Source organism: Phalacrocorax aristotelis, chromosome 3 (genome assembly GCF_949628215.1).
Source record: "Phalacrocorax aristotelis chromosome 3, bGulAri2.1, whole genome shotgun sequence".
Taxonomy (NCBI): domain Eukaryota; kingdom Metazoa; phylum Chordata; class Aves; order Suliformes; family Phalacrocoracidae; genus Phalacrocorax; species Phalacrocorax aristotelis.
The window spans coordinates 130758659-130782354 of NC_134278.1; the positions used below are offsets into that span (position 1 = coordinate 130758659).

The following is a 23696-nucleotide window of genomic DNA, read 5'->3' on the forward strand; positions in this document are numbered from 1 at the left end:
TGTGCACAAAGTCTTGTAGCCAGACGGATTTTTGGTTTTTTAAAGCTTTGCATCTTGCTTTTAATCGCTGTTATGGTGACCTAGCTGTATCTGTTCACAGAAAGTGAAATCAGGATGTTCGTCGTACGTGTAAATTACCGCTTAGTTTTGCGTGTATCAGTCTGCACTGTGATGTTACCAACCGAAGTGTTTTCTTGGATGTTGCTTTATTTGTATAATGCACAGAAATCAGGGCGACCATGAGAACAGTAATTTGTACTGATTTTTGTACATGTAAGCTCTAGTAATAGTATTGTTAATGTGTCTGTGTTTTTATAAGACATAAATGATTTGCATTTTCTTCAAACAGAATTAAAAATGTCTTTTATTCTTTGGTGTTTCATTTAAGATAAGCTGACAATCTATGTCACTCTATGAACTTAGCTTTATTTTACTCTGCTAGAGTATAAACTGTAGGCAAAGTTCAGTTTAACTTTTTGATTGTCATAATGTATTATGGTTTTGCCCTGTTTCGGTTACAACTAGGGTACAATTCGCCACCCAATATGTAGGAGTGAAGCCTTTATTTTTAAAGGCGCTACCTGGTCCTGAAAAGGGAAAATTGAGTGGCACAATATGGGCTGATCCAGGAGATTACTTTGTTGTTATTTACCAAGGAAAATCATGACCTTTGTTTTTGTTTCTTTTTCTTCCTTCCCCACCCGCACGGAGACAGTGAAGAAGGCAGAGCTACGTTTTGGCTTCTTTGTTAGGTCTATTGTGCACATTGTTCCAGGGGCTAGCACTGAACTGGGGGTGGGGGCGGGGGTGTCTTTTAAGCTGTAAGTGGGACTTAAATTCTCTTTACGCTTTGGGCTGGCATTCTGCATGTGGATTAAATTTTAACTTTAAAGCTTACAGTTGAAACTATTGTGCGTAGCTTGTACGTGATTGCCAAATACTTTTTGCCATCTGTTAGATCACCTCCAGTTCCTCCAGTAACAAAGCAAACACACAGGCTTTCAGATGCATTTTGTATATGTCACATTTAAATTTTATCCGTACTTTATGCAACTCTGCTCTAAATTAAAAGGTAACTCCCGCAGTATTTCCCAGTCTTCTCTGATTCACATTGCTCAGGTATTTTGCGTACATTTTTCAAACAAAAGTCCTCTCTGGACAGAGTCAGGAAGGGAGATATTTTTAATGTAATAAATTCAGTGATAGTGGTACACAATGGGAATCTTCTTGACATCCTGAGTCAAGGCAGTTCATATTTCTGTGACAGCTACCTTATTTTAGCTGAATATGATGTTCTGTTGGTTAATGTTTTGTCCTAGTAATTCAGATTTCCATCTTAAATTATTGTAGGTAATGTACATTTACATAGCGTGCTAATGGCTAGTTTGATAATTACTTAATTAAGCCATCAGACAACAATGCGTTCTGAATGAAGCAAATTATTTAGCTGGTCTTTTCATGAGCAACTGGAGAAAAACAATATTTTAACTTTTTCTATAATGAAATATTTCTACTATTGAGCATTGTAATTCAATTTGTAAGCCATGACCCCTCATAAACTGTTGTTATCACTCTGATTAATAAAGAGCCAATTTGCTGTTGCAGCTTCGTCACTTGGGAAATGATGAGGTTCACATCGTCTGGTCGGAACACACCAGGAACTACCGCCGAGGCATTATACCAACAGATTTTGGAGATGTTTTAATCGTTATTTATCCAATGAAGAATCACATGTTTTTCATAGAGATAATGAAGAAACCGGAGGTATGTTTTGACTGCTTTATGGGGTCTGTCATATGTGTTATGCAAGTGACCAACTGTTTTGTTGCTTAAATAAAGCCCAGTGTTTTACGGTTTGGGGCGGGGGGTTCCCAGCAAATACGAAATATAATCTGTCCATCTCAGTTTAAAGGCGTGCTGAGCAATGAGCTTTTATTTTAAAACCAGAATTATTAATAGCGATCAAAATGGCTACTAATTCATTTTATATTCATGCTTAGTGCTGAAAGAAATACTTCAGAATTCTCAACCTGTAGGAGTTATTGTACAAAGAACAACGTTTAAAATCACTGTGAATTTCCAATGTGCAGCAATAAAAGCAAAATAATAAAGATTTAGGGTGCTCATTTGCTATTAATTCACCCCATACGGCTTGGTTACCATCATACGGATGGTACCATGCATAACCTCACACGTTTTTGAGACCATCATCATAATCTCACTCAATGGAATGAGGTAGGCACTGGATACCCTTATATCAAACAAAATATTTGAGGTTTAGTATTCTGTGTTTAAATCATAGTTATGTGACCACATTTTAGACATTTTTTGGAAATAATGGATTTTTTTCTTTGCAAAATGTCAGAGGAGTGTGTGCATGTACATCTGTGCATGTCTAGAAAAAAAAGCTACTTTAATAAATGCTTTTCTGTTACATTATGGATGCAAAAATGTATACAAAATTTACGTTGTGAAACTAATCAGTGTGATAAATACCATTTCCCTTATATGAGGGACAATATTTGTCCAAGAGGAAAACGAGCTGTGGAAAAATGCGTACATCAGGTGACATATTTACCATCTGTGTACAAGGATGTTTGAGCTGCGCATGACAGAGCTAGTAGATATTAACAACTAGTGGTTCGCCAGTAGGCATTTCAAACTCGAAAATTTTTTAGAGGTTGAAATAGTGGGGGGTTTCCTACACTTGATTTGGAGCTCTGCCGTTTACTTCTTGGGAATTTTAGCTTTTAATGTTCCGTCAGGAAAATCAGAATTTAGCGCTAATGAACATGCTTGAAAATTCTACAAGCCAATCGAGAAAAGCTATGTCATCTTACATATTAGTCAAAAATACCCGACGGGCAGAAAGAATAATAGCTAACTGGAAATTTAGTGTTATCCCTACATTTAAAGTACAAACCATTACAATGTAATAAAATTAATCCAGACATTTCCAGGGCAAGTGTGGCTGACCTTTTGTTCACCAGCTACTGACCCCAGGGTGAATGAAAGAGGCTTGCAGAGAGAAATGTCTGTTGTTTGGCTTCAGTCCCTGGTATTTAAATTGCATTCCCTAATCAAATGAAAAGGCTGTCCTCTCTATCAGGTTACAGAATCCATGGCAACATTTGGCCTTTTATATACATAATGTTAGCCTTTTTGTTTGCATCTAAGTAGAGACACCTGGAGCAATGTTAACATTAACCGATTTAGCATTAATAGCTTCATTATATAAGAATTTCTGATCAGATAGCTGTTACTTTTGTTATATTGCTTCAGCTTGTATTGTTTTCATTTTTTATCTCCCTGCTTGGCAACCGGGCAATGATTTGCAAATTTTTTTTGTCTTGATTAATTAAGCAATATAATTATCAGGAACCGTGATGCAGTCTTTGCTCGACAAAGCTTCTGAGAGAAGACAATAGTAAGTCTGTTAGTGTGAATGCATTCCACGCGTCACAGATGCATGAGGATATTCTGAACAATGAGACGAAAAGCTGCCTGCAAAAGAGGACAAAGAATGCCAGGCAGACTCTACACACTGCACATACCGCCAGGGACATACTGCGGGTTCCCTGGGACACAGATGCCTCGTTAGATTGCAGCTAGTCATCAGAGATTAATTCTCAGCCATTTGGTACAATAATTTACCCATTCCCCACTCTTTTAACTAGTGCTGCTTGCTATAGAGGGGAAGCCTTTGTGCTCAAAAGGTTTATTTAACCTTGCCTACTTTTACTGCATGCGACAGAAATAATTATTTTTACTTGGAAATTGTAATGAAGCAGGTGTTTGCAGTGGGCTGAATATTAGTTTTTGTTCTTGTGGATAACTTGCATTGACATTTGGAGTACTCAGGGAAGGGAATGTTTCCCTTTACTCTTTTTTCCTTTTTTTCTTTTTTTATTTGATTCCTGTCAAAGCGTAATATATTTTTTGTAACAGTTCAAAACACTGTTCTCCTCAAGTGGGTATTTAATACCAACTTAGAGAGGAGTGCTGAGCAGGGAGCATGTCCCTCTGCATGCAGTTGGTCTCCCCCCCCGAGCTCCTCGTTAGGGCAGAGCCCCTGTACAGATGGAAGCTGACGATATGCGAGTCCCATTGACTTTAATGACCCTCGGCGTGGCCGGTAGATCTGCTCGGGAATTAATAATTCCAAGCTTTGTGTCCACGCGGACGTATGGTCCGGCTGTGTGTGTGCTCCTCGTATGACAGCGGGCTCCGCGGAGCCCGAGCCTGCCGGGGAGCAGCGAGGTCTGCTGGCTTCGCCGCGGCTGTAAGGCAGGGCAGCGACACCGTTGCGCGTCTCCAGAGGGTTAGCCCCGCACGTCGAAAAGCTACCAATCACTCTGGGCAAATGCTGCTCTTGGCTCTGGTTTCACATGGGCTATGCTTGCTTTTCTCTGGCAACGTAAAATCGGTCGCTCTCGGATGGAGCCGCTTCCACCCTTCGCATTGTTTTCTTCTTCCACCTGCCAGCGTGTGCCAACTTTGGGTTGTGACGGAGGTGTGCTTCTTGACAAAACATGTGCCTAGGACCCAGTTCTTGACATCATCGGTTTGGTTATTTGAAGCGTGCTTCCTAGTTTCATGAAAGTCACTCCAAAGAGCACCCGCTGCACCTTTACCTCTACACCGTGGGGACAGGGTTCAGGGATGCTAAGGAAGGCTCTCAGGTTTTACAGGTTCAGCTTGAATTAGCCTGTTTTTCTGTTTAAAAGGAGTTTTAGAGTAAAGTACAATTTGTTGCAGTTTGACTATTAAACTTTCAGAGAAAACAGTTATTAAACTGTTTGTTTTAAAGTGTCCCATTGGAGATATTTTTGATAAATTTGCTGGAGAGTGCCCACTAAAAGACTTTTAAAAACATGAGTGTGTGTATATACGTGTATGTATTTATATAGACACATCCATAAGGAGTATAAAATATACACGCCTTATCTCTATTTTAAGTATATAAATCCTGTAATACTGTGTTAAGAAAATCTGCCGCACTCCCTAAATTCCAGGTGGTTTTGAAACGGTGAAACAGGGTCCTGCAAGCAAAAATGGCTTGTCAAAAAGCCTGACAATGAATTTCCCTGTACGGTAGCATACGTGAGCGCTAATCTGACTTTTAATATCTGGTATTTATATGTTGGGATAATTGCAATACTGGTATGTACTTAACCTCCTTATCTGTACTTACATAAAAACATAGTTTTACATATTTTTTTCTCCTTTGTCAATACTTGTAAGCAGAGTATGTGTTTAATTTCACTTGGAAATGTTATTGTTTAAAGAGGAAAAACTTGATGCTCTAGAACACTATCACTTTGGTGGCATAGATTTTCTGGCTGTCACTTTTCTTCCCAACTGCCCCGAAAGTAAAGCTAACGTTAAAAAAAAAAAAAAGAAAAAAAGGCAAGCCTACTATGGAAACATTTTACACTAATCTGTTTTTTGGGGGGCGGGTAATTATTTTAAGTAAAGGAATGACAAAATAACTGTGTGAAAAGACAGCTGTCATTTGCAGATGTTATATTAAAACCAAATTTCTTCTGTAATTCATTGCCACTTCTAATTAGAGGAATTCCCTAGATGCAGGGGATTTATATTATTCCCTTTGTCCATTTATTGAATGACTGTCACAGTCACCCAGAAGCAGTTGCAGAAGAATAATAGGGGGTATTTATTTATGTGATAAGCCTCTGTACAGATGGAAAAAAATCCATAGCTTAAATATTGATAATTGCTGCTAGCTTCTGTTCAGGGTTCTGCTTGGGGTTTGGTTGGTTGGTTTTCTGGGTTTGATGTTTGTTTGGGTTTTTTTGTTGGGGTTTTTCTTTTTTGTTCATTTTGAGTTTGTGAAAGGGAAATGAGTTCGACTACATGTAAGTACTAAAATTTATTATTTATTCAAGCATTAAAATTTCCTGGGTTTGACACGGGAAAGTCTGTTACGTGTATGCAATTCCAGACATTTCTCACTTTTATTAAGTGTCTCTTTTACCTAGTATAGCCTTTATCTGGAGAGCCATATGTCACCAAACAGCATGATATGGTGGTTTCCTCTGGAGGTAACACTGACGGAGCAGTGTGTTAACACCGTGACACGCCGTGCTGGGACAGACCTGTCTCTGCCTGTCCCAGCCGTGTTTACGGAGACTGCCTCTGAGAGGGGGTAGTTTTCCGCCATCCCCTCTGCTCTCCACAGACCCCATTATCTTGGACCAGCTCAATTTTGTTTTTTTTCTTTAGTGAAGTCCATGGAAGGAGTGTTTAGAGGATTATCTGAAACAAATGCTTCTGTACAAAAACTCCTGCCAATGTCGGATACAACCAGTGAATCAGGGTCTCCTGTTGGGATGCAAGACAGAAACCAGCTCCCGATATCTGCTCAGAATGGAATCTTGGTTTCAAATTCATAGACAAATTTTGTTCATACGCATAACAAGTTCATGTTTACCCAGTGAATACTCTGTGAAATGTGCATATGCCTGTAAAGTATACTCATGGCAATTATGGGAGATTTAAAAACTTAAAAGATCAGGGCATTAATGTCACACTGGAAGTTCCAGTGTGGAAAACAATGTGGTCATACTGTTTTATGGCAAAATAATATACTGGTCTTCTGTAGTGGGTCTGACGCTTGTTTTTCCAGGCGTCAGTAATATGCAAGATACAGCAAGGGTACCCCCGCCCGACCTGCTGGCCTGGCTGGTGGTGGCTCTGCAGCTACAGCCCGTGGCGGCGATTTGTTTCTGCGTTCTCCTGCTGTACTTGCAGGAGTCTCCGTGCCGTGACTTAGAGGGGACCTAGAGCAAGCTCACGCTTGTAATGTAACCGAATAACTTCACTGTCTAGAGCGGGGTAGTGGGAAACTTGCCGCTTCTTGCCTCCCTGGCGCCTCTCTCCAGCAGCAGATGCCTTGCTGTGAAAACCCCCAGCCGCCTGGGAGTCGGGGATGTTGTTTCTGTTGGTGGTTTTGGAAGTTGCTCCTGTGCTCTACGCTAACCGTTCAGCTTCCCTTGGCTCAGCTTTACACGCCTTGTTTTTCTTCTGGGATCCACAGGTGCCATTTTTCGGTCCTCTCTTCAATGGAGCAATCGTGACTGCAAAGCTGCTGCCAAGCCTCATATGCGCCACGTGCATCAATGCCAGCAGAGCTGTCAAGTCGCTCATCCCACTCTACCAGAGCTTGTATCCTTTCCTCCCGCTGGGGCAAGGCTCCCCTTGGTAGGGTTCTTGCTTCTAAATGTTCTTCCGCAGAGAGGTAAGCTGTAGTGAAAATCCTTCCCGTTTGATTTTGTTGGAAAAGGTCAAAGCTTTCTTCGCGTCAAGCTCAATGTTTTCAGTCGTTCACACCCAGTTGCTATCCAGTGTTTTAAAAATAAGATCATAACATGACAAGAGTGTTCTCCCCAGCAGTTTCAGTCTCGCTGGTGGTGGACTTGGACTTAACACGGATGCTTTGAACTGTAAGTAATGATGATACTCGATTTTCTTCCACGCTAACAGTAATTATCTACAGTGTGCATTAGGGTAATACACAGAGCTCAGCTGTATTCTTATCTTGATATTCAAAGAAGTAGTCCAACTGGCTCTGCTTGGACTTACTACATCAATAAGGCAAATAGCATTTGGCCACAGATACAGATGTTTCGGTTCCCGAATTCCAGTTTTATTCCAGCCCTGTCTGTATTTGGATGTTGTCAGAACACATTTCTAACAGTTGCTAGATGGTATGCTTCTCTGCTGCAGAAATTGTAGCACAGACCTTTATTCTTGTCTGATATACAGACTAACAGCATTATTACTGGGTTTCACTTACTCTAGGATTTGCTCACAATGCCGTAATTATGCTAGAAACGTTACGAAGCTTGGTTTGTTAATCATATCGCTTCTCTCGGGGCCAACACTCACAGCATTTTCATTTATTTCGGGGAGCTTTTGATTTGAGTATTTTTCTCACCATATGACTTTGAGGAGGAGTTTGTCAATGAAATGTTTTGATCTTTGGAAGAACATTGATTAATTTGAGGCACGTGTTTTTAAAACAAAATATCCTCAAAATACTGTTGCGGTTTGTTGGGGTTTGTTTGTGGTTTTTTTTTTTTTAAGGGCTAAATTTTATGCAGTATATTTTGCAAAAGTCATCAGAAATTGAAAGTAGCGTTGTGGTTAAATAAATTTCCGTGTTACTCACTTCATTGTGTACTCGTTTCAAAACAAAGACAGTTGGTGGTTGTTGCGTAAGCAGCTGAACGCAATACATCAGCTGCAAAACGTGGCAGTACCTGACAGATGACTCAAAACTTGCCAAGTTTTCCACTTTTGTTTGATGAGAGAAATCTAGCTAATTACTAAAATTCTTCTATGCAGAATTCGGCTTAATCCATCTGCTTCTATAGTCAGTGTAATAATAAAATAGCAGCGTAGTAAATTTCACAGGGGTTACAAGAACGAAGAGATCCTATTGCCTCTCGCTGCTATCCCAGCACTTCGCTCCCAGTCGGAGCCCTCCAATTCCCCATCCTGCTCATCTTTTGCCTTTCAACCTTTGTGAGCAAACAGTGCTCACCAGCCTGCTGCGCTCCTGCTCTGCAGCGGGGTCTCTCTCTGGGTCCCCCCTCGCCCCCAGGGAAACATGAGCAGCACAGATATGATAGCACATGCCGGTTCTCAGCATATGTTTGAGGGCTAGCTGAAACAGCATCTGTCCCCAGATTCTTTTCTTCCTTTTTTGTGCCTGCTTTTGCCCCAACGATATCTGTGGTGAATCAACTGCCGCTTGTCTGTTTGATAAATGGAAGTGGATTGAGAAACTTCTGAAACTGGACAAAGATAATGTGGTGGGACGATCCCGTCAGGACAGCACTGGAGTGGGAGAGAAAGCTATCCACAGCTCTTACTATAGCTAGTGAAACACTTTTTTTCTTAGAGCAAAGGGCAACAGTAATTACTCCCTAGAAGCACAGAGAGATGCTGACATTCTTAGCGAGGCAGAAATTGGCCTGTAAACGTATGGATGTGTAAAGGTTGTGTTTGAACCTGTCCAAGGCAGTAACGCTGCGGTGTAGCTCCGAAGGGTGCACGCGCAGTGAGTGGCGCTGCTTGGGCGATCCCGTTGCCGACCGCTACGGGGAGAGCGGGGGCAAGGCGGGCCTAGCAATTTGCACGGTGAATGGAGGAGCTCAGTAACTTTGTCCGACTGGAGATGCAGATAACTTGGAATTTCAATAGAAGGGAGAAATGAAAAGCAGGTATCCCGGAAAATTAACGGGTGGTGTTTGGCACCACATTGGACGTAACCTTGCGGTTTGGGTGAGCGCGGAGACGCTTGCGTAAGGCAGAGCGGAGGAGTGGCCTGCCGCTTGTTTGTCACGCGGGTCACGTTAAAAGACAGCGTCCGTAATAAGAGTCAGTAGCTAAAAATGGTCTTGATTGAAGTGTGGTTAGAAACTGATTGGAGGCTTCATCTGGTGTAAATGGTTTGACAGCGATAAGGCACTGAGTCCACAGTGCTTGTGCTGGAGCAGCAGCAAGGTGTGAAATACCTGCTGGGGCCCCGCTCCAACCCGCGCAGCGCCCTTATCCTCGCTGCCGCCGTGCAAGGTGCGAGGGGAAGGAGCCGGCCGTGGCACCCGCGGGGAGCGCTGCCTGCGCGGGGTCGCGTGCCGGGGAGCCGGGGCAGCATCTTGCCAGTAGTGACAGCTGAAGTCACTTGTTGGAAAGTCTGTAAACTCCGGTTACAGCTGCACTTGTCAGGGGCTTTAAGGGAAGTGTAATCAGCCACAGAGATTAATTTGCATCTCAATTAGGAAAGAGTCAGGAGGAAGCATAGGGTCTGTTGCTGGAAGGTTGTGGAAGAAATCTCATCAGGCACAAAAGGCTCCCAAGTCTCAGTGCTCCAGTGAGTGGAGGACAATATCCGAGTCCGGTTTCCATGGGGACCAGGACCACAGAGCCGCGGGAGAATCTCGCTGTGCGCTGTAATCGCTTGGTCATGATGACACAAATTCCACTGTTGTACCCAAATACATTTTTCTGTTGGAAATCTCTTTGAAAATGAGGAAGGTAACTATAGCAGACTGCATCAGATGGGGTTTTTTAATCTATTTTTTATGTTTATGTAACTGTTCCCATTGTAAGAAATTCATTAAGGCGAGAGAAATATTAATTAAAAAATAATTAACTATATTTAAACTTCAGTTTAAATCCATTCTGGCTATAAGTTCTTTGTGCACGTCAGATGGCGTGCGATGGCGTTACACAGGAGCAGAACCAGGGTAGTTAATGCGTAGCTCAGTTGTCTTTTGAACAGTTAAAGCTCAGTTGTTTCTGTAGCTGCTGCAATGTTTACGTGGTCGTGGATGGGTGATTATACATGAGGATATGTTCAAAATAACCGTTTTTTCAGGAGTGCATTCATTCTTGGTGCAATGAAGCATTGAGGCTGAGCGGCTGCCGACCGTACTAATTGGTGCTCTCACCGTCCTTAAGTAACTGTTGAGTGCGAGGTAATGTGCTTCAGCAGCCTCACCCGTCTGCTTTTTCAGGCAATGATTTTTATTTCGAATATGCCAGTGTATTTTGCAGAAATCATAAACAAGGTGGCTGAAATTACGTACGAACAAGGAAGAATAATATTTAAACTTGTTAAAATTTGTTATATAAAATTGTATATATTTTTGCAAGTTTTTGAGAGCATTAAAGCTACCTTTTTATGTGCTGGGGGAAGGAGGGATCAACTAATCTCACAGACAAATAATTATGTATCAAAACTGAAGTTTCTCTTAATTAAGCCCAGTTAAAGCAGAGGTTGCTAATTGTCAGTATTTAGGAGTAACGTGAGTCTATGAGCAGGATGCCTCAGGAGATGAGAGCAGGGACGAGAAGCAGTGCATTCGTAAGTTGGTGCTGGGGTAATTGTAGTGGGGTTGAGCAGGACCCCCTAAGCAAGGGGCTGTTCTGGTTCCAGTAATGCTGAATGTTTCCAAAAATTATATAAAACTGCATCTTTGTGCTCTCTTCGAGCTTATATTAAATTAGTTGTATGCTGGAAAGGATTTTTGAACACTTCTACATTCTGGAGTCCCAGTCGCCCTAAGCTGCAGTACCGCGCACCTCTGGGAGCTGGTCTTACCTGCAAAGCTGAATACTGGGGGGAAAACCAGGGGGCGTGTTTGAGTCTTTATTACAGGTCTGATTTACAGCTGCTGTTTAAGCTGACAGTTTCTAAGCTCTGGTGCTAGTAAACCTCCAAATATGAAAAATGTAACTAAGTCTGCAGGCGTCAGGCACTTTGGTCCGTAATTTAATGTTGGGCTCCAAAAAGACTTCGGGATTTGGCAATAGTGGTGTCTGAGCCAAAAGCTCCCCTCAGAACGCGTAGGGAAATGCAATTTTGACTACCCAGAATCCAGATTGTCTTTCAAAATGGAGTAATTGCCTTGCTCCTTGAATTGACTGCTCTTGGTTAGAGATTTATAAGTTGGTCTCACTTTTTCCTTATGAAATTTCATAACCAGGATGCTTAATCTTTCCCATGTCACGTGTTTCATAATAACAATAGTTGTAAACGTCCTGGATTCTTAGATCTTTTATCATCTTTTAAAAAAAAAAAAGTGTAGTGCAAAGCTATCTCTGCAATTAAGACAGTCGTTCTTTCAATTGCATTGGCTGAAAGATTGTACCAGACCTGGTTTGTTTTAGAAAAATGTACAAGTGTAAGGCGGAGCAATGCTTTTTGAGCCTTTTTGTCTGCTGCTTAACTGGAAAGAAAAGCTGCTCAGAGTTTGAAAAATAGCCACAGGGATGAAGAGGAAACGTTGGTGAATTGCTGTCATGATCTGTGAAGTTTGTGCAGTGGCCCTGGGTACCTGAATGTAAACGCCTGCATCTCTGCTTCCACTCTGCTCCTGAAAAAAGCTGCTTTTAATTGAAAAATTATTTTGACATTAGCTGTAGTATCTGTTGTGGTTTAGCCCCAGTCAGCAAGCAAGCACCACGCAGCCGCTCGCTCACTCCCCCCTGGTGGGACGGGGGAGAGAATCGGAAGAGTAAAAGTGAGGCAGCTCATGGGTTGAGATAAAGACAGTTTAACAGGTAAAGCAAAAGCTGCGCGCGGAAGCAAAGCAAACCAAGGAATTCATTCACTCCTTCCCACGGGCAGGCAGGCGCTCAGCCATCACCAGGAAAGCAGGGCTCCATCGCGCGTAACGGTTACTTGGGAAGACAAACGCCATTACTCCAGATGTCCCCCCTTCCTTCTTCCCCATTTTTATACACTGAGCAGGACGTCGTATGGTACGGGATATCCCGTGGGTCAGTTGGGGTCAGCTGTCCTGGCTGTGTCCCCTCCCAGCTCCTTGTGTACCCGGCAGAGCACGGGGAGCTCAAAAAGTCCTTGACCAGTGTAAGCGCTACTTAGCAACAGCCAAAACATCTCCGCATTATCACCGCTGTTTCCAGCAAAAATCCAAAACACAGCCCCATACCAGCTACTATGAAGAAATTTAACTCTATCCCAGCTGAAACCAGGACAGTATCTTACCACTTTTTTTTTGTTCTCCATCATTGCAAGCAACTCTCATACTTCCAGTCCCACCTGGTCTCACTAACTGAATTTGAAGAAAAGCAGGGTCGATTTTCACATGTCTGAACTGTTACCCTAGCTTCCCCCAGCTTTTTGTGTGCAGCCTACCGGAGGGTCTAAAACCTCCCCATCTGCAGGCACCACTTGGCTCCTTTCTTGCATTCTTCATTGATTTCTCGTAGTCTTTAAATTATTTTTTTTTTAGCAATTCAGGCTACCTGTATCTTCCTGTGAATGAGGAAATAGGGAGTTAGTTCCTGCTGGGGTTTATTGAGAATTAACATGTTTATAACTAAATTATCTTTTTAAGCAATCTCACTTTTACGATAACTGGTTTGGTCTTATGGAAAGAAAAGGGTTTTGTTCTCATTCTGCCTGTTGATTCTTGCATATTTTTTGTACTCTTACAGCATCTTGACTGGAGCACAGTGCTGTGTTACTCTACGGGGGCAGAAGAAATAACCGATGGGGTGGGCATGCAGACTCGTGTTGGTCAGCCACTACTTTTGCCGTCGAAACCATCCATTTCAGGCAGCTGTGCAAGTGTTCTTGGAGGTGTAATCCTAACAGATATCTAATATAAGCTCCTGCCTTTGTCATTAATGTAAACAGAATTACGTAAGGGCTGACCTGAATATTCTTAGTCTGGTAAGATTCAAAAAAACTACCACAGTGGCAGGTTGTGGTCTTGTTTCCAAAGTTGTTTGCATTATTTGTTGTTCATTCAAAGAGGAAACCTGAAGCTCAAAGAGTTTTAAATTCTTCTTAAGTTTATCAGGGATGTTCATAGTACTTTGCTGCAGCGTAACACGTCTGTGCATTAGAGCAAACAAAAAGCACGATGAGGATGCATACGCTTTACGTAATATCTGAGCACTGGATGTCACCATTTCCCTGCTTACGATTTGCAGTCCTGTTTGTGGGCCAGAAGAAAACACAGCCCTTGCTTTGGAGAAGTAACTTGATACATGAATAGCTCTTAAAAGTTTTCTCCACAGTAGCGAATATGGGATGCCTTCCTAACTATACCAGACAAGTAGTTCACTAGGATAAAATCAAAAGACCGTCTAAATCCATAACAAAAAAGGGTATCCGTAACGTCAGTGCATTCTGTTGCATCCAGATATTAACACATCTACTGTATATTAGTATGTCATGTCTGGAATCAAGAAGATTAAGCAAAGAACATCAACTTTGAATTCTGAATTAATTCCTTTTGTTGGTGTAAGCCAATTTCTGATTAACTTAATGTAGAGCGACTGATCTGCTTACCTGCTTTATCAGAGACTAAAAAAGAAAGATATTTGCTATGGCAGGCTTCATTGTGTGAATGGCGCACGTATGTTTTGTAAGTGCACGTAACGTCAGATGCCTGAAAACACATTTTGCATACCTTTCCAAATGCACTTTGCTGAGCTTGCGTTCAGAACGTTGCTTTGGTTATAAAGGGGTGTTCGGTCGTACCGTGAAAATAAAATAGAAAGCCTGTTACACTTTTTAGAGAAGGGTTGACAGTTTTGTTCCCTTTATTTCATCCGGAGAAGTTATGCCCTCAAGCCATATAGATGCTGTTAGAAATTACTATGAAATTCTAAAGCATGTGTCACAGGAGCTGTGACAATTTATATGACATGGCATCTGACGGTTTTCTGCCGACATGATCGGTCCTGGCTCACGGGAGCGTCTGTCTGTAGTCGGTCCTCCGCCACTTTGTCTGCGGAGAGCAGCAGGTTTAACTTGCCGTCCCTCGCTTCTCTGAGGGTTGCTGTAACCAGCCCTCGTGCGAGGGTTTGAGTTTCAGACAGAAGCATTTGGCCCCGCCGCAGCGGTCTCTGAGGGATGCTGATGGACGTGGCGGTGGCAGCGCGGGGTGGTGTAAAGCAGCACTGACCTTCATTCTGCAGCGCAGCTCCCCGCTGGAGCGGATCGATGGCCGAGCTGTCTGTCTCTGCGGCTGCCTTCCCTCCTCGCAGCCAGAACGTTCTCCAGGCGGCGATCGATGCCTCTAATCTGCTCCAGCCTGTAATAAGTCATGCGAGGCAAAGCTTTTAGGTGGCATTACATGGGATTGCGGAGGCGGCTCTTCAGCTCTTATTCATAGTACTCTTCATAGACTTGCGGAGAAATCTACTGCATCCCGCTTGTGAATATATAAAGGGTATATAATGCTTCCGCGGATTTAAACTTCACACGCTGCTGAACGATGTGTGGACACAGTGGTTTTAGATTTCTGTATTTTTGTGTGCGCATCTGTACGTACCTGTCCCTGCTCATAGTCCCTGGCTAGACGCACGTCTCGTGTACGCATCGCTGCGAGCTGCTGGTGAGCTTCACCGTTTTACAGACAGCACGGGGGGCAGCGGTGAAGTTTGCATGTTAACAATACGATTTATTTTTCTGCTGTAACATGGGGCATCGCTATTCTCCGCAGCTGGAAGCTGTAAAGATCACTGAGGGTTGCTGAGAAAGTCCCAAGCTAATTCTGTAGCAGAGTTTTAAACAGCATGGACTGCTGCCCCTCCTGATGATGATCTCTGTGCAGCAACTGTACTCTCCAGTAAGAGCAAACAAACCCCAACAGTTTTAAAGGCTTTTATTTGCCGAGTGATTTAACGGGTAGTTAAAAAAATGAACCTGGGACTAAGTGACATCATGAATGTAATGCTTTTTTTTTTTATGAAAAATGAATTCACTGTGTGAAATGTCAGAAATAGGAGGGGGGGAAAAAAACCAAGCTGTTTGAGAACAAGTTTCCTAAAATACACAGCCATAACCTCTTCAGCCCCTACCAAAGACTGGAAAGTCATGGTCTTGCTGGAAACAATCTAGTACATCGAGTATAAGCAGCAGGTCAGGACTGGGAGCTGGGAATTTGAATCCTAACTCTCCTCTGCCATGGAGAAGCTGCTGCTTTGAATGAAACACTTGGTTTCTTTATTCCATCAGTAATATTTTATTTGTTCATCAATAATTTTGCAGGAAACTGGGCTTTTTATAGAAGTGCTGCTTTAAACTTGTGGTCTAGTGCTGAATCAAACTTGGGTGAGCAGAAGGGTTTGTGTACCACTGCTGGGAGTAATGTTTATGAAGTTTAAATCTATAAAAGCACAATATAGTTCTTCGTATATTCACAAGCAAAATGCAGTCGATTTCTCTGCCAGTCTGCAAAGAGCACCATGAGCAAGGGCTGCAGAGGGAGGTGTACGGATTCTGGGGTTGTACCGACTGGCCGATAGCTAGTAGGTGTTCACGGGGTGCCTAGCAGGGTGCTTAGAGCAGCCTGGCATTGGCCGCGTTTCTAGATTAACTAGCCGCTCACCTGCCGTCTGCCGGCTTTGGTGGCATTGCTCATGAAATACTTAGTCTGGTCAAGCTGACAGCGAGCAGAGTGTTTCTGCTGTTTCCTGTAAAAACAAAACAAGTTTCTCAGGAGCGCAGTTTTGTTAGCGTAGCCGTGGCTTACCCAGAGGGCTTCCGGGAGGTCCGTGATGGAAGTCTGCCTTCAGTTTGACTTGCAACAACAAGCATCGAGGCAGTGTGGTACCGTTCTTTTGTTCCTAACAGATCTTTCACAGGAAGATGTGAACTCAGGCTCCCTCTCTATATGTAGAGGTCCAAACACCTATTGCTCAGTGTTTTGTGTGTATCAGACAAAGAACCTCTCCCTTGTGTTTAATGAGGGGCTCTGTTTAAAGTTTGACAGAAGCAAAATTGATACATTCAGGTTACTAATGAGTACTTCATTCAATCTTACAGGGATTTTTGGTGGTTTGGGGTTTTCTTCTGCTTATACACCAGACAAATTAAAGGGATTTGTGTGCTTTTATTTCCAAAGTAAGTTTTGATGATTTTGCTGTTCCACCCGTACTCACTTTGGGGAGGGATCTGTGTAGCTAAAACGTCTGTTGTATCCTTTGGAAACTTGCTTCTGAACAGTCGCTTACACTTTGGATTTCCGGGTGTTACGTTTGTTTGGCTTCTGTCATGAATGGGTGAAGAAAAAAAAGCAGAGTTTTATCTGAACGGACTTTAAGTGTAATTCAGGCTGTGCAGCCCTCACACGGACAAAGCGCGCCTTGGCTTCGGCGCGAGTCTCGCCTGACTGAGGGTTGTCATCTTGGCCCGCTCGCCGCGTTGCTGGCGAGAGCAGAGATGACACTTGTGTTTGAGCGGAGCAGGGCGCCCGGCCCCGAGCCCTTGCTGCGGCGCTGGGGGGCCAGCGGGCGCAGGAGAGCAGCAGCGGCGCGGTCCCGAGGCGCGGGCTGAGGTCTCCAAAACGTGGGCCGCGCGGGACCCAACGGCACCGGGGTCGCGCCCCTCTGCGGCGGGCTTTGTGCACGCTCGCCGTCTCATTAGCATGCTGGCTCGCCGCCGCCGCTGCGGCGCGCTGGCTCTGCTAGCTCTGCTAGCGCTGCTAGCTTACCAGCTGTTCCTGCTGCTCGCGACAATGTCCAGCGTGTTCGGATCACCAGGTTCCTGCGCTCGCCGCCGCGCGCAGACAGCCTTTCCGCTGGGGATGCCCACGTGGCCGCCCGGCAGCAGCGGCACCGCATAAAGTAGCAGGCCCTCGCATGGCATATGGTGTCTGGATTCATACAAGATGCAAAACTATTCTGCCGCTAATGCACAATGACTCATAGCATTGCTAATTTTTCTAACAAAAGCCCACTTCCACACCCACACTTTTAACCCCTCAGGCTAAAAAGCCTCTTCTTTAGTTTCAAAGCCTTGGAAATGTAAGGAGGTGGCTTCTGGATCAATATATGAAACCCTATATTTATTTAAAGCATATGCAAGTTCTAACACTGATTTTACATTTCACTAAAACACAGTTTTTAAATCACTGCTGTAACATATGGGGTTTTTTTTTTTTGTTTGTTCCAAAGTAGATTAATTTTCAAATGCTGGGAATTTTTTAGTTTTTGGTAGTTACGTATTACAAAAGTAGTCAGAAGTCAGCATAGGTAACAAAGTTATTTTCGTTTAAGAGAGAATCAAAGCAATGTAGGTAGTACTTCTACAGCGATCATATCTTACAGCATGAGTTACCGAGCTGCTTATTGTAAGACACTTGCAATATCTGGCTATTTTTCCTATGCACTTGCTCTTCGGGGAGAAAAATAATACACTTTCCAACTAGAGGGAGCTGCTGGTATCGCTGCTGCTGATTCTTAACCTTCCAGTCTAATTCCTTTGTGCAGAACGTACAGCGATCGTTTCTACGTTTTAATAAAATTAAGTTAAATTACCCTGAGTAATTTAGATTAAAAGGATGCATCTTAATTCTTACAGTGTAATCATCAAATTAAACTGCAAAATTCAGAGAAAACTAAAGCACATCCTGGTCGCGTGGCACACTGCATGAATGTGGAATTATATAGGTCATGAAAAGACTCGTTAGAAGAGAGTGAAAAGCTCAGGCTTGCTTACTGTTGTTACGAGACAAAAAGCATAAGGGAGGTATGAGGGGTAGGGAAGGGAGCGAGCGGCACGGCGGGGAGCTCCCCGCTCCCTCCACCGCAACAAAGGAACAAAGGGACCTGCGGTGAAAGATGAAGGTGGCCGAGCTCCGTGCTTCGGGCTCCCCGAGAGCAACTTGTTACAAGGAGCCCCTGCGGGCCGCGCTTCGTTGAGGTTAATGCTCCCGCGGGGAATGTTTTTAAGGAGAAGCCCTGGCTTCGGAAAGTCTTTACTAGGGGATGGTTTGAGAGCTCTTGTGGGGCTGGTGGCTCCACAGCAGCCTGCTGCGGGGTTCCCAGTGGCTCCAGCGCGGTGCACCACGTCCTCGCGATGGCCCACGCCTGGGTGCCGCCCTCGGAAGCTGTGGTTTCGACGCAGCAAGGCAGTCCCTGTGCCCCTGAAACCACGCGGTTGCCTCCGCGCGGGTGGTGAGAAGGCGCAAAGGGTGCACGAGGACCAGCTAGACGTGCATGTGGGCGGTTTCGTGTGCGCGTCCCCAGCAATCAGGCTCTTGTGTTAATACAAATGTGTAATCGCCAACATAGGCTTACGTCTTTTTTCAAACTTATTTTTTTCTCTTTTAAAGGAATCCTGACCTCAGTAGGTTTTTCATGAACCATACATGCTGCCATCACTTCAGTCAAAAGTTAAGCAGTCATTTTCTGATCAGGAAAGATATTTTTAAGTTTAGCTTTGAATTTTCTTAATCACTTTGTTTCTCTTTTGCTAAAAATGAGCTTCTGAATGGGGTGTTGACCATGACTTGAGGACATGAGACTAGATCACCTCCTGACATCCATCCAACCTGACGTTTCTGTGCATCTGATGCTAAGAGGACGAGGTGCATAATTTTTGTGCCTCTTATATGAAAGCTACTTTAATGGGTAGCACCATAACTGTATATCATTTTTCAAAGAGGAAAGGGTTTCCCTCTACATGTGCTTGAAAAACTTTTGTAGTCATCCTGTTACTGGGGGCTTTTTTTATTAGGTTGGGGAGCTGAATGTGAAGACAGCAAGAGAGAGGAATAGGAGAAAGCTCCTCTTTCATGGTGGGTTTATTGGCTGATGTATTTAATTTGTATTTTTTCTTTCCTCAGTATCATACTTTTGTGTGTATTTCACAGTAAGATTAACTGTCAGGGTTCTAGTGTATAAACAGGAGCAGATGGCTTTTAATGATTTCTTAAATCTAATGCTAAGTAACAATCTAGTACATGTACAGCATTTTCTGTTAAAAAAAAATAATTCTCTGTTAATTTGCTGTTTTTTCGATACTTTCTCTGAATTGGCCTGGGCCAGTTTTTGGGTTTTTGTGGGATTGTGAGGGTTTTTTTTGCTGTGGGTTTTGTTTGGGTTTGTTTTTTTTTTTTTGAGAGCCTGTAACTGTAACTTCTGCTGAACAGCTAGATTCGTTGTACCTATTTAGGATTATCCATCTTGTTCGTTTTCACCTGTGTAACAACACGGGTGATCTTATAAAGCCTAGCTAGCCTACAGTTGGTTGGCTTCCTTGAATGCAAGAGTCATTCTCCTGCCCACCTTTCAGCTGGGCAAGCAGTGCTGTTCAAGCAGCAGTTATTTCACTTAGAGATCTTAGTGTTATCACCATAACAAACAAACTTGGGGCTAGCTCAGCTATTCATTACTGCAAAGTCTTGGTACCAAAAATGCAGCATCGTGAAAGGGAAGTCATTAAAATCTAGAAAATAACCTCAAGCTAGCGCACATTTTTCTTCTCTCTTGTTCCTGAAAGGCCTTACCTTAACTTGTGCCGTCCCTGTGACCCTAAGGAACTTCCTGGTATTGAAAGCTGCCTTGCGGGGTGTTGCAGGGTTGTGTCTGCCAGAGTCACGCCATCGAGGCGAGAGAAGTGTAGCAGTACAGAGCAGGTGATAAAAGCAGAGAGCCGTTACTCTGGGGAACGGGGACTGAGGCTGATGTCCAGAGACTTATAAGTGAACTCCTCCCCTTAGTATTAATTTCTGTCTCCACCTTACCCCCTTCCTCTCCCCGCTGCCAGCATCTGTTACAGCTGGGAACTTTGAGGCTCTGAAAACACCATTTCCCACAGGTGGCTCCAGTGGTAAGAGGTGGAAGTGCCAGGGATTATTTTTCTGTCCTTAATTTTTAAATAAAGCTCCTTGTTACTTAAAGGTTGGGAGCTGTAGGAATAACAGTTTTACACTCACACATATTGGTCTGAATAACCTCAACTAGACAGTTTTCCAAATAGGCGCATGTTCTAATTGTACAGGTTTTAAACGGCCTCTGTACCTGATGTTTGACATCTCCACTCCACTGGGACGATAAAAAGAAACATCCGTGTCTTTATTTCCAGCAACGTATTTAATGTGCGACAGAGTTCCCGTCTCTCCATTTCTGTAACTGGCAGTTCTTCAGACCGTTGCCTTGCCTTGCTGTTGCTGACCCTTTAGGTACTGCAAAGCCCCCCTATCCAGTCCTCCAGGGCGTCGGAGAGGGACAGCGCGACCCTTACTGCTAAATCACCGAGCGTTTTTACGGGGTTGGCAGTAGAGGGGAATTGTTCCTATCCAGAAGAACCGTTTTAATTCAGAAACTGTTTTCTTTATAGGATTTCACAGAGCCTGTTGGGTTTTGTGCTCCAATGTTTTATGACTTGTTGCCATGATAATTCAGCTCATCTTACAGGTTTCTCTAATTGTGATTGATGTGTAATCATTCATTTTATTGAACCTCATTAAGGTCTGCGAACCTCTGTACCAACTTACAGTAATTAGAGCCCAGATAGCCATTCCATCTGTTCACAAGCACTGTTTAATTAATGAACTTTTAACGTGTTCTTTGCCTTGTAAAAGCCCTTAGTATTCTCAAGTTGTTGAATAGGATTTGCATGCCAGCATTTCCGTTTTGTTTTGTTTTGTTTTAAATACCACAGCAACACGCATTTTGGAATCCCAAAAGTCAACACACAAAGCACCAGGATCTCGGAAAGCAACATGGAGAGGTTTTACTTTTAGTTTCAATTTTTCATGTCAATTACAGTATCTGTGAAACTGGTGCTTACAAATCAAAGGCTCACGTGGAATTTAGCATCCTTTTTAATGCCCAGAATAACAATTTTTAATCTTCCCTTGTCTTGTTGAAGAAGATATACAGGGACTGGTAAACAAAATGTTTTTTTTTTTCCTTTTAGCGCTTACTGGAAGAACATTAGAAATAGGATGCATGCAGACAGGCGTTTTCCTCCCCTGGTATTGAATCTTTTTGTTACATTTAGAGCATCAGACTGAGACAGCTTTGGGTTTGGGCTTTTGGGTTTGGGTTTTGTTTGTTTGTTTTATAGTATTCAGTAAAATGAGATTTTAGGGTGGAGTGGAATCCACCAGTGCTGCTGGAGTTAGAGACTATTGTCATAATGGTCCAGAACTGCAAGAAAACAGTAGGACAGAAGCTCCTAAATACTTTTGGGTGTTTCTGCTGCTTTACCTCTGTGCATTTTGACTGTGCAGTAATGTGCTGAGTCAGTGATTCGTGCAGAATGAATAAATGGTGGCGCTTTTTTTAAAACAAAAGTAAATTTCAGTTTCCTGGTCAGGCAGAAGAGGCAATATTTCAGGAGTGTCAGGATTTTTAAGAAAAACAATTTTAGAAGACTTCTGTATATTAAGAATCAAACAGTTGTGCTGAATGTGACTGTCACATTCCTCTCATGACCGACTTTGGAGCTAGAGAGATTAGTAAAGGAGAAAAAGGACACTTTTGCCTACGGCATTTTTGTGTTTGTGATCTGTTGCCATTTTTTATATATGGCACGGTATTGTGGTACTGTAGTTGTGCTTTACCTAATTTGGATTGATCTGTGTTTACCTTAATTCTTGCCCTGAATATTTAAGTCACACTGCTCAACTCCCTCAAAATCCCTTTCAGCATCCAAAGGCAGACCATCTGTCTGGTCCGGTCATTCTTTCCTCCCCCAGTATGTGTTTTAGCCGGTGCTTTGAGTAAGGCTGTGTCCCAGAGAAGCAAAATACAGAGTGAAACAGCAGTCTTGGGTATGGGGCTGAACCCAGTGTGTTTAGAAAAGTGAACCATATTGCCTGCTTTCTACATTGCAGACGTTATTTGCGAAATTAGTATAAAGGGCCCCTGTTTTTTGTTGTACCTTCAGTGTCCTGTTCTGTAGCGTCATGGGTGTCTGAGGTGAGGCACAGGCAAACTTTTCGATGCCGTGACAGTTCTCGGCCACGTTAATCTTTTGTGGGTTTTCCTCATGCCGCTGTCCTCTTTTGGACCAATTCTAACACAGATGTCGAGTGTTTTCATTGCCCTAAAAGAGAGATTTTCGAAATGGTTATTTGTAATTCCTTTTCCAATGTTTCCACATGCTAACTCATCCTCTCACCTCTGACCCCATGCTGTAACAGCCCATTTCGGTGAATCTAAGTGTGGTCTGCTGCTCCTTTTTAAAGGAACAGAGTAAAAATAAGTTTTGCCTAAGGGTGAAGGGAGCGATCAGAGCCTCCCCGTCCACGGTGTTACACTGCAAGAGGTAACGATTCGATGGAGAGGGTATAGAGAGCTGCATCACTGAGCCCTTCTCGCAGCGTCGGGTAGTATCGTGCTGCTGCCCTGTGCTCTTCTTTTCTGGAAGCGCTTCTCTATTGGCTTTGCTGAGCACAGAGCTGTCGAGATCAGAGTAGCTCCTAAGTGTTTGCTTCTCCGGGCTGAGTGACACAAGTCTTCTGCAGTGCGAGAAGATCTACATGCAGAATTCGCTGAGCTTACTACAGCAGAATGAGCGTGATTAATGTAATGTGCGTTGTACACCTATTTTAGCAGTATTTTCTTTTAAACCTATAAGCACGGGTCCTGTTCCACCGTTGGTTAGCCAAATAGGAGTGCTAAGTAAGCGAATTACACTTCAGGGTGTTCTGTGTTGGGTAACTGACTTTAAATAATACACACTTACCTGCAGATTTTAATATTGCCTGTATTTTGTTTACTACTAATTTCTTAATTTTTTAAAGATTAAAATATTTATAACAGTTTTCCTGTACGTTGCCCGTAAAATGTGTTTTACGTTATTTGGGTTTATTAAGAGAGATAAGGTGGCTGTTGTTCTATCAGTTGTTAAACATTATCGCATGTTAATCCATATTTTAAAAGTTCAAAGACTGTGCTAGCACGTCTTTCTCTGTTCTTTTTGCTGTTGGTAAAGATGTCCTCATATCAAGCATTCACATTTGTGTGAAAAATAGAATTCAGTTCAATCCATGCATAGATTGTCAGGAAGATTAAAGTGTGCATCATGCAATTTTTCTTCTTTCAGAAAGGGGCCTTTGATGTGCTAATGTTCACTTTCTCGCTTTTCATTCAGAAGTGCTGGTCATTGTTTTGAGCTGCAGAACAGTATCTGCTTCATATAGGCAGCTTCTAATACCCTGGTAGCCCAACCTTGCTCACGGTAGCATAATATAAATATGCAGTAATATTAATGGCATTATACAGTGGGATCAGATAATGGTGTGCCTGCACAGATAAATACCACGGCAAAGCCAAGGCATTTATTGAAAATAGATGTTGCAAAAAAGCCAAATGTTTAATTTCAAATAATCCACTTAACGTGCGTCGGCGTTACTGCTGTTATACCAAGTCATAGAATTTGG

At 43.0% G+C, this 23696-nt stretch overlaps 1 protein-coding gene across 4 annotated transcripts in view; it reads left to right on the forward strand.

Moving 5' to 3' along the window:
- RALGAPA2 (Ral GTPase activating protein catalytic subunit alpha 2) overlaps positions 1 to 23696 on the forward strand; it is a 135165-nt gene that overhangs the window by 77506 nt on the left and 33963 nt on the right. For all 4 annotated transcript variants that reach the window (XM_075089687.1, XM_075089685.1, XM_075089686.1 and 1 more), the window contains 2 exons: positions 1606 to 1764; positions 7061 to 7188. In XM_075089687.1, coding sequence (XP_074945788.1) covers positions 1606 to 1764; positions 7061 to 7188 — 287 coding nt within the window. The remainder of the gene's footprint in view (positions 1 to 1605; positions 1765 to 7060; positions 7189 to 23696) is intronic.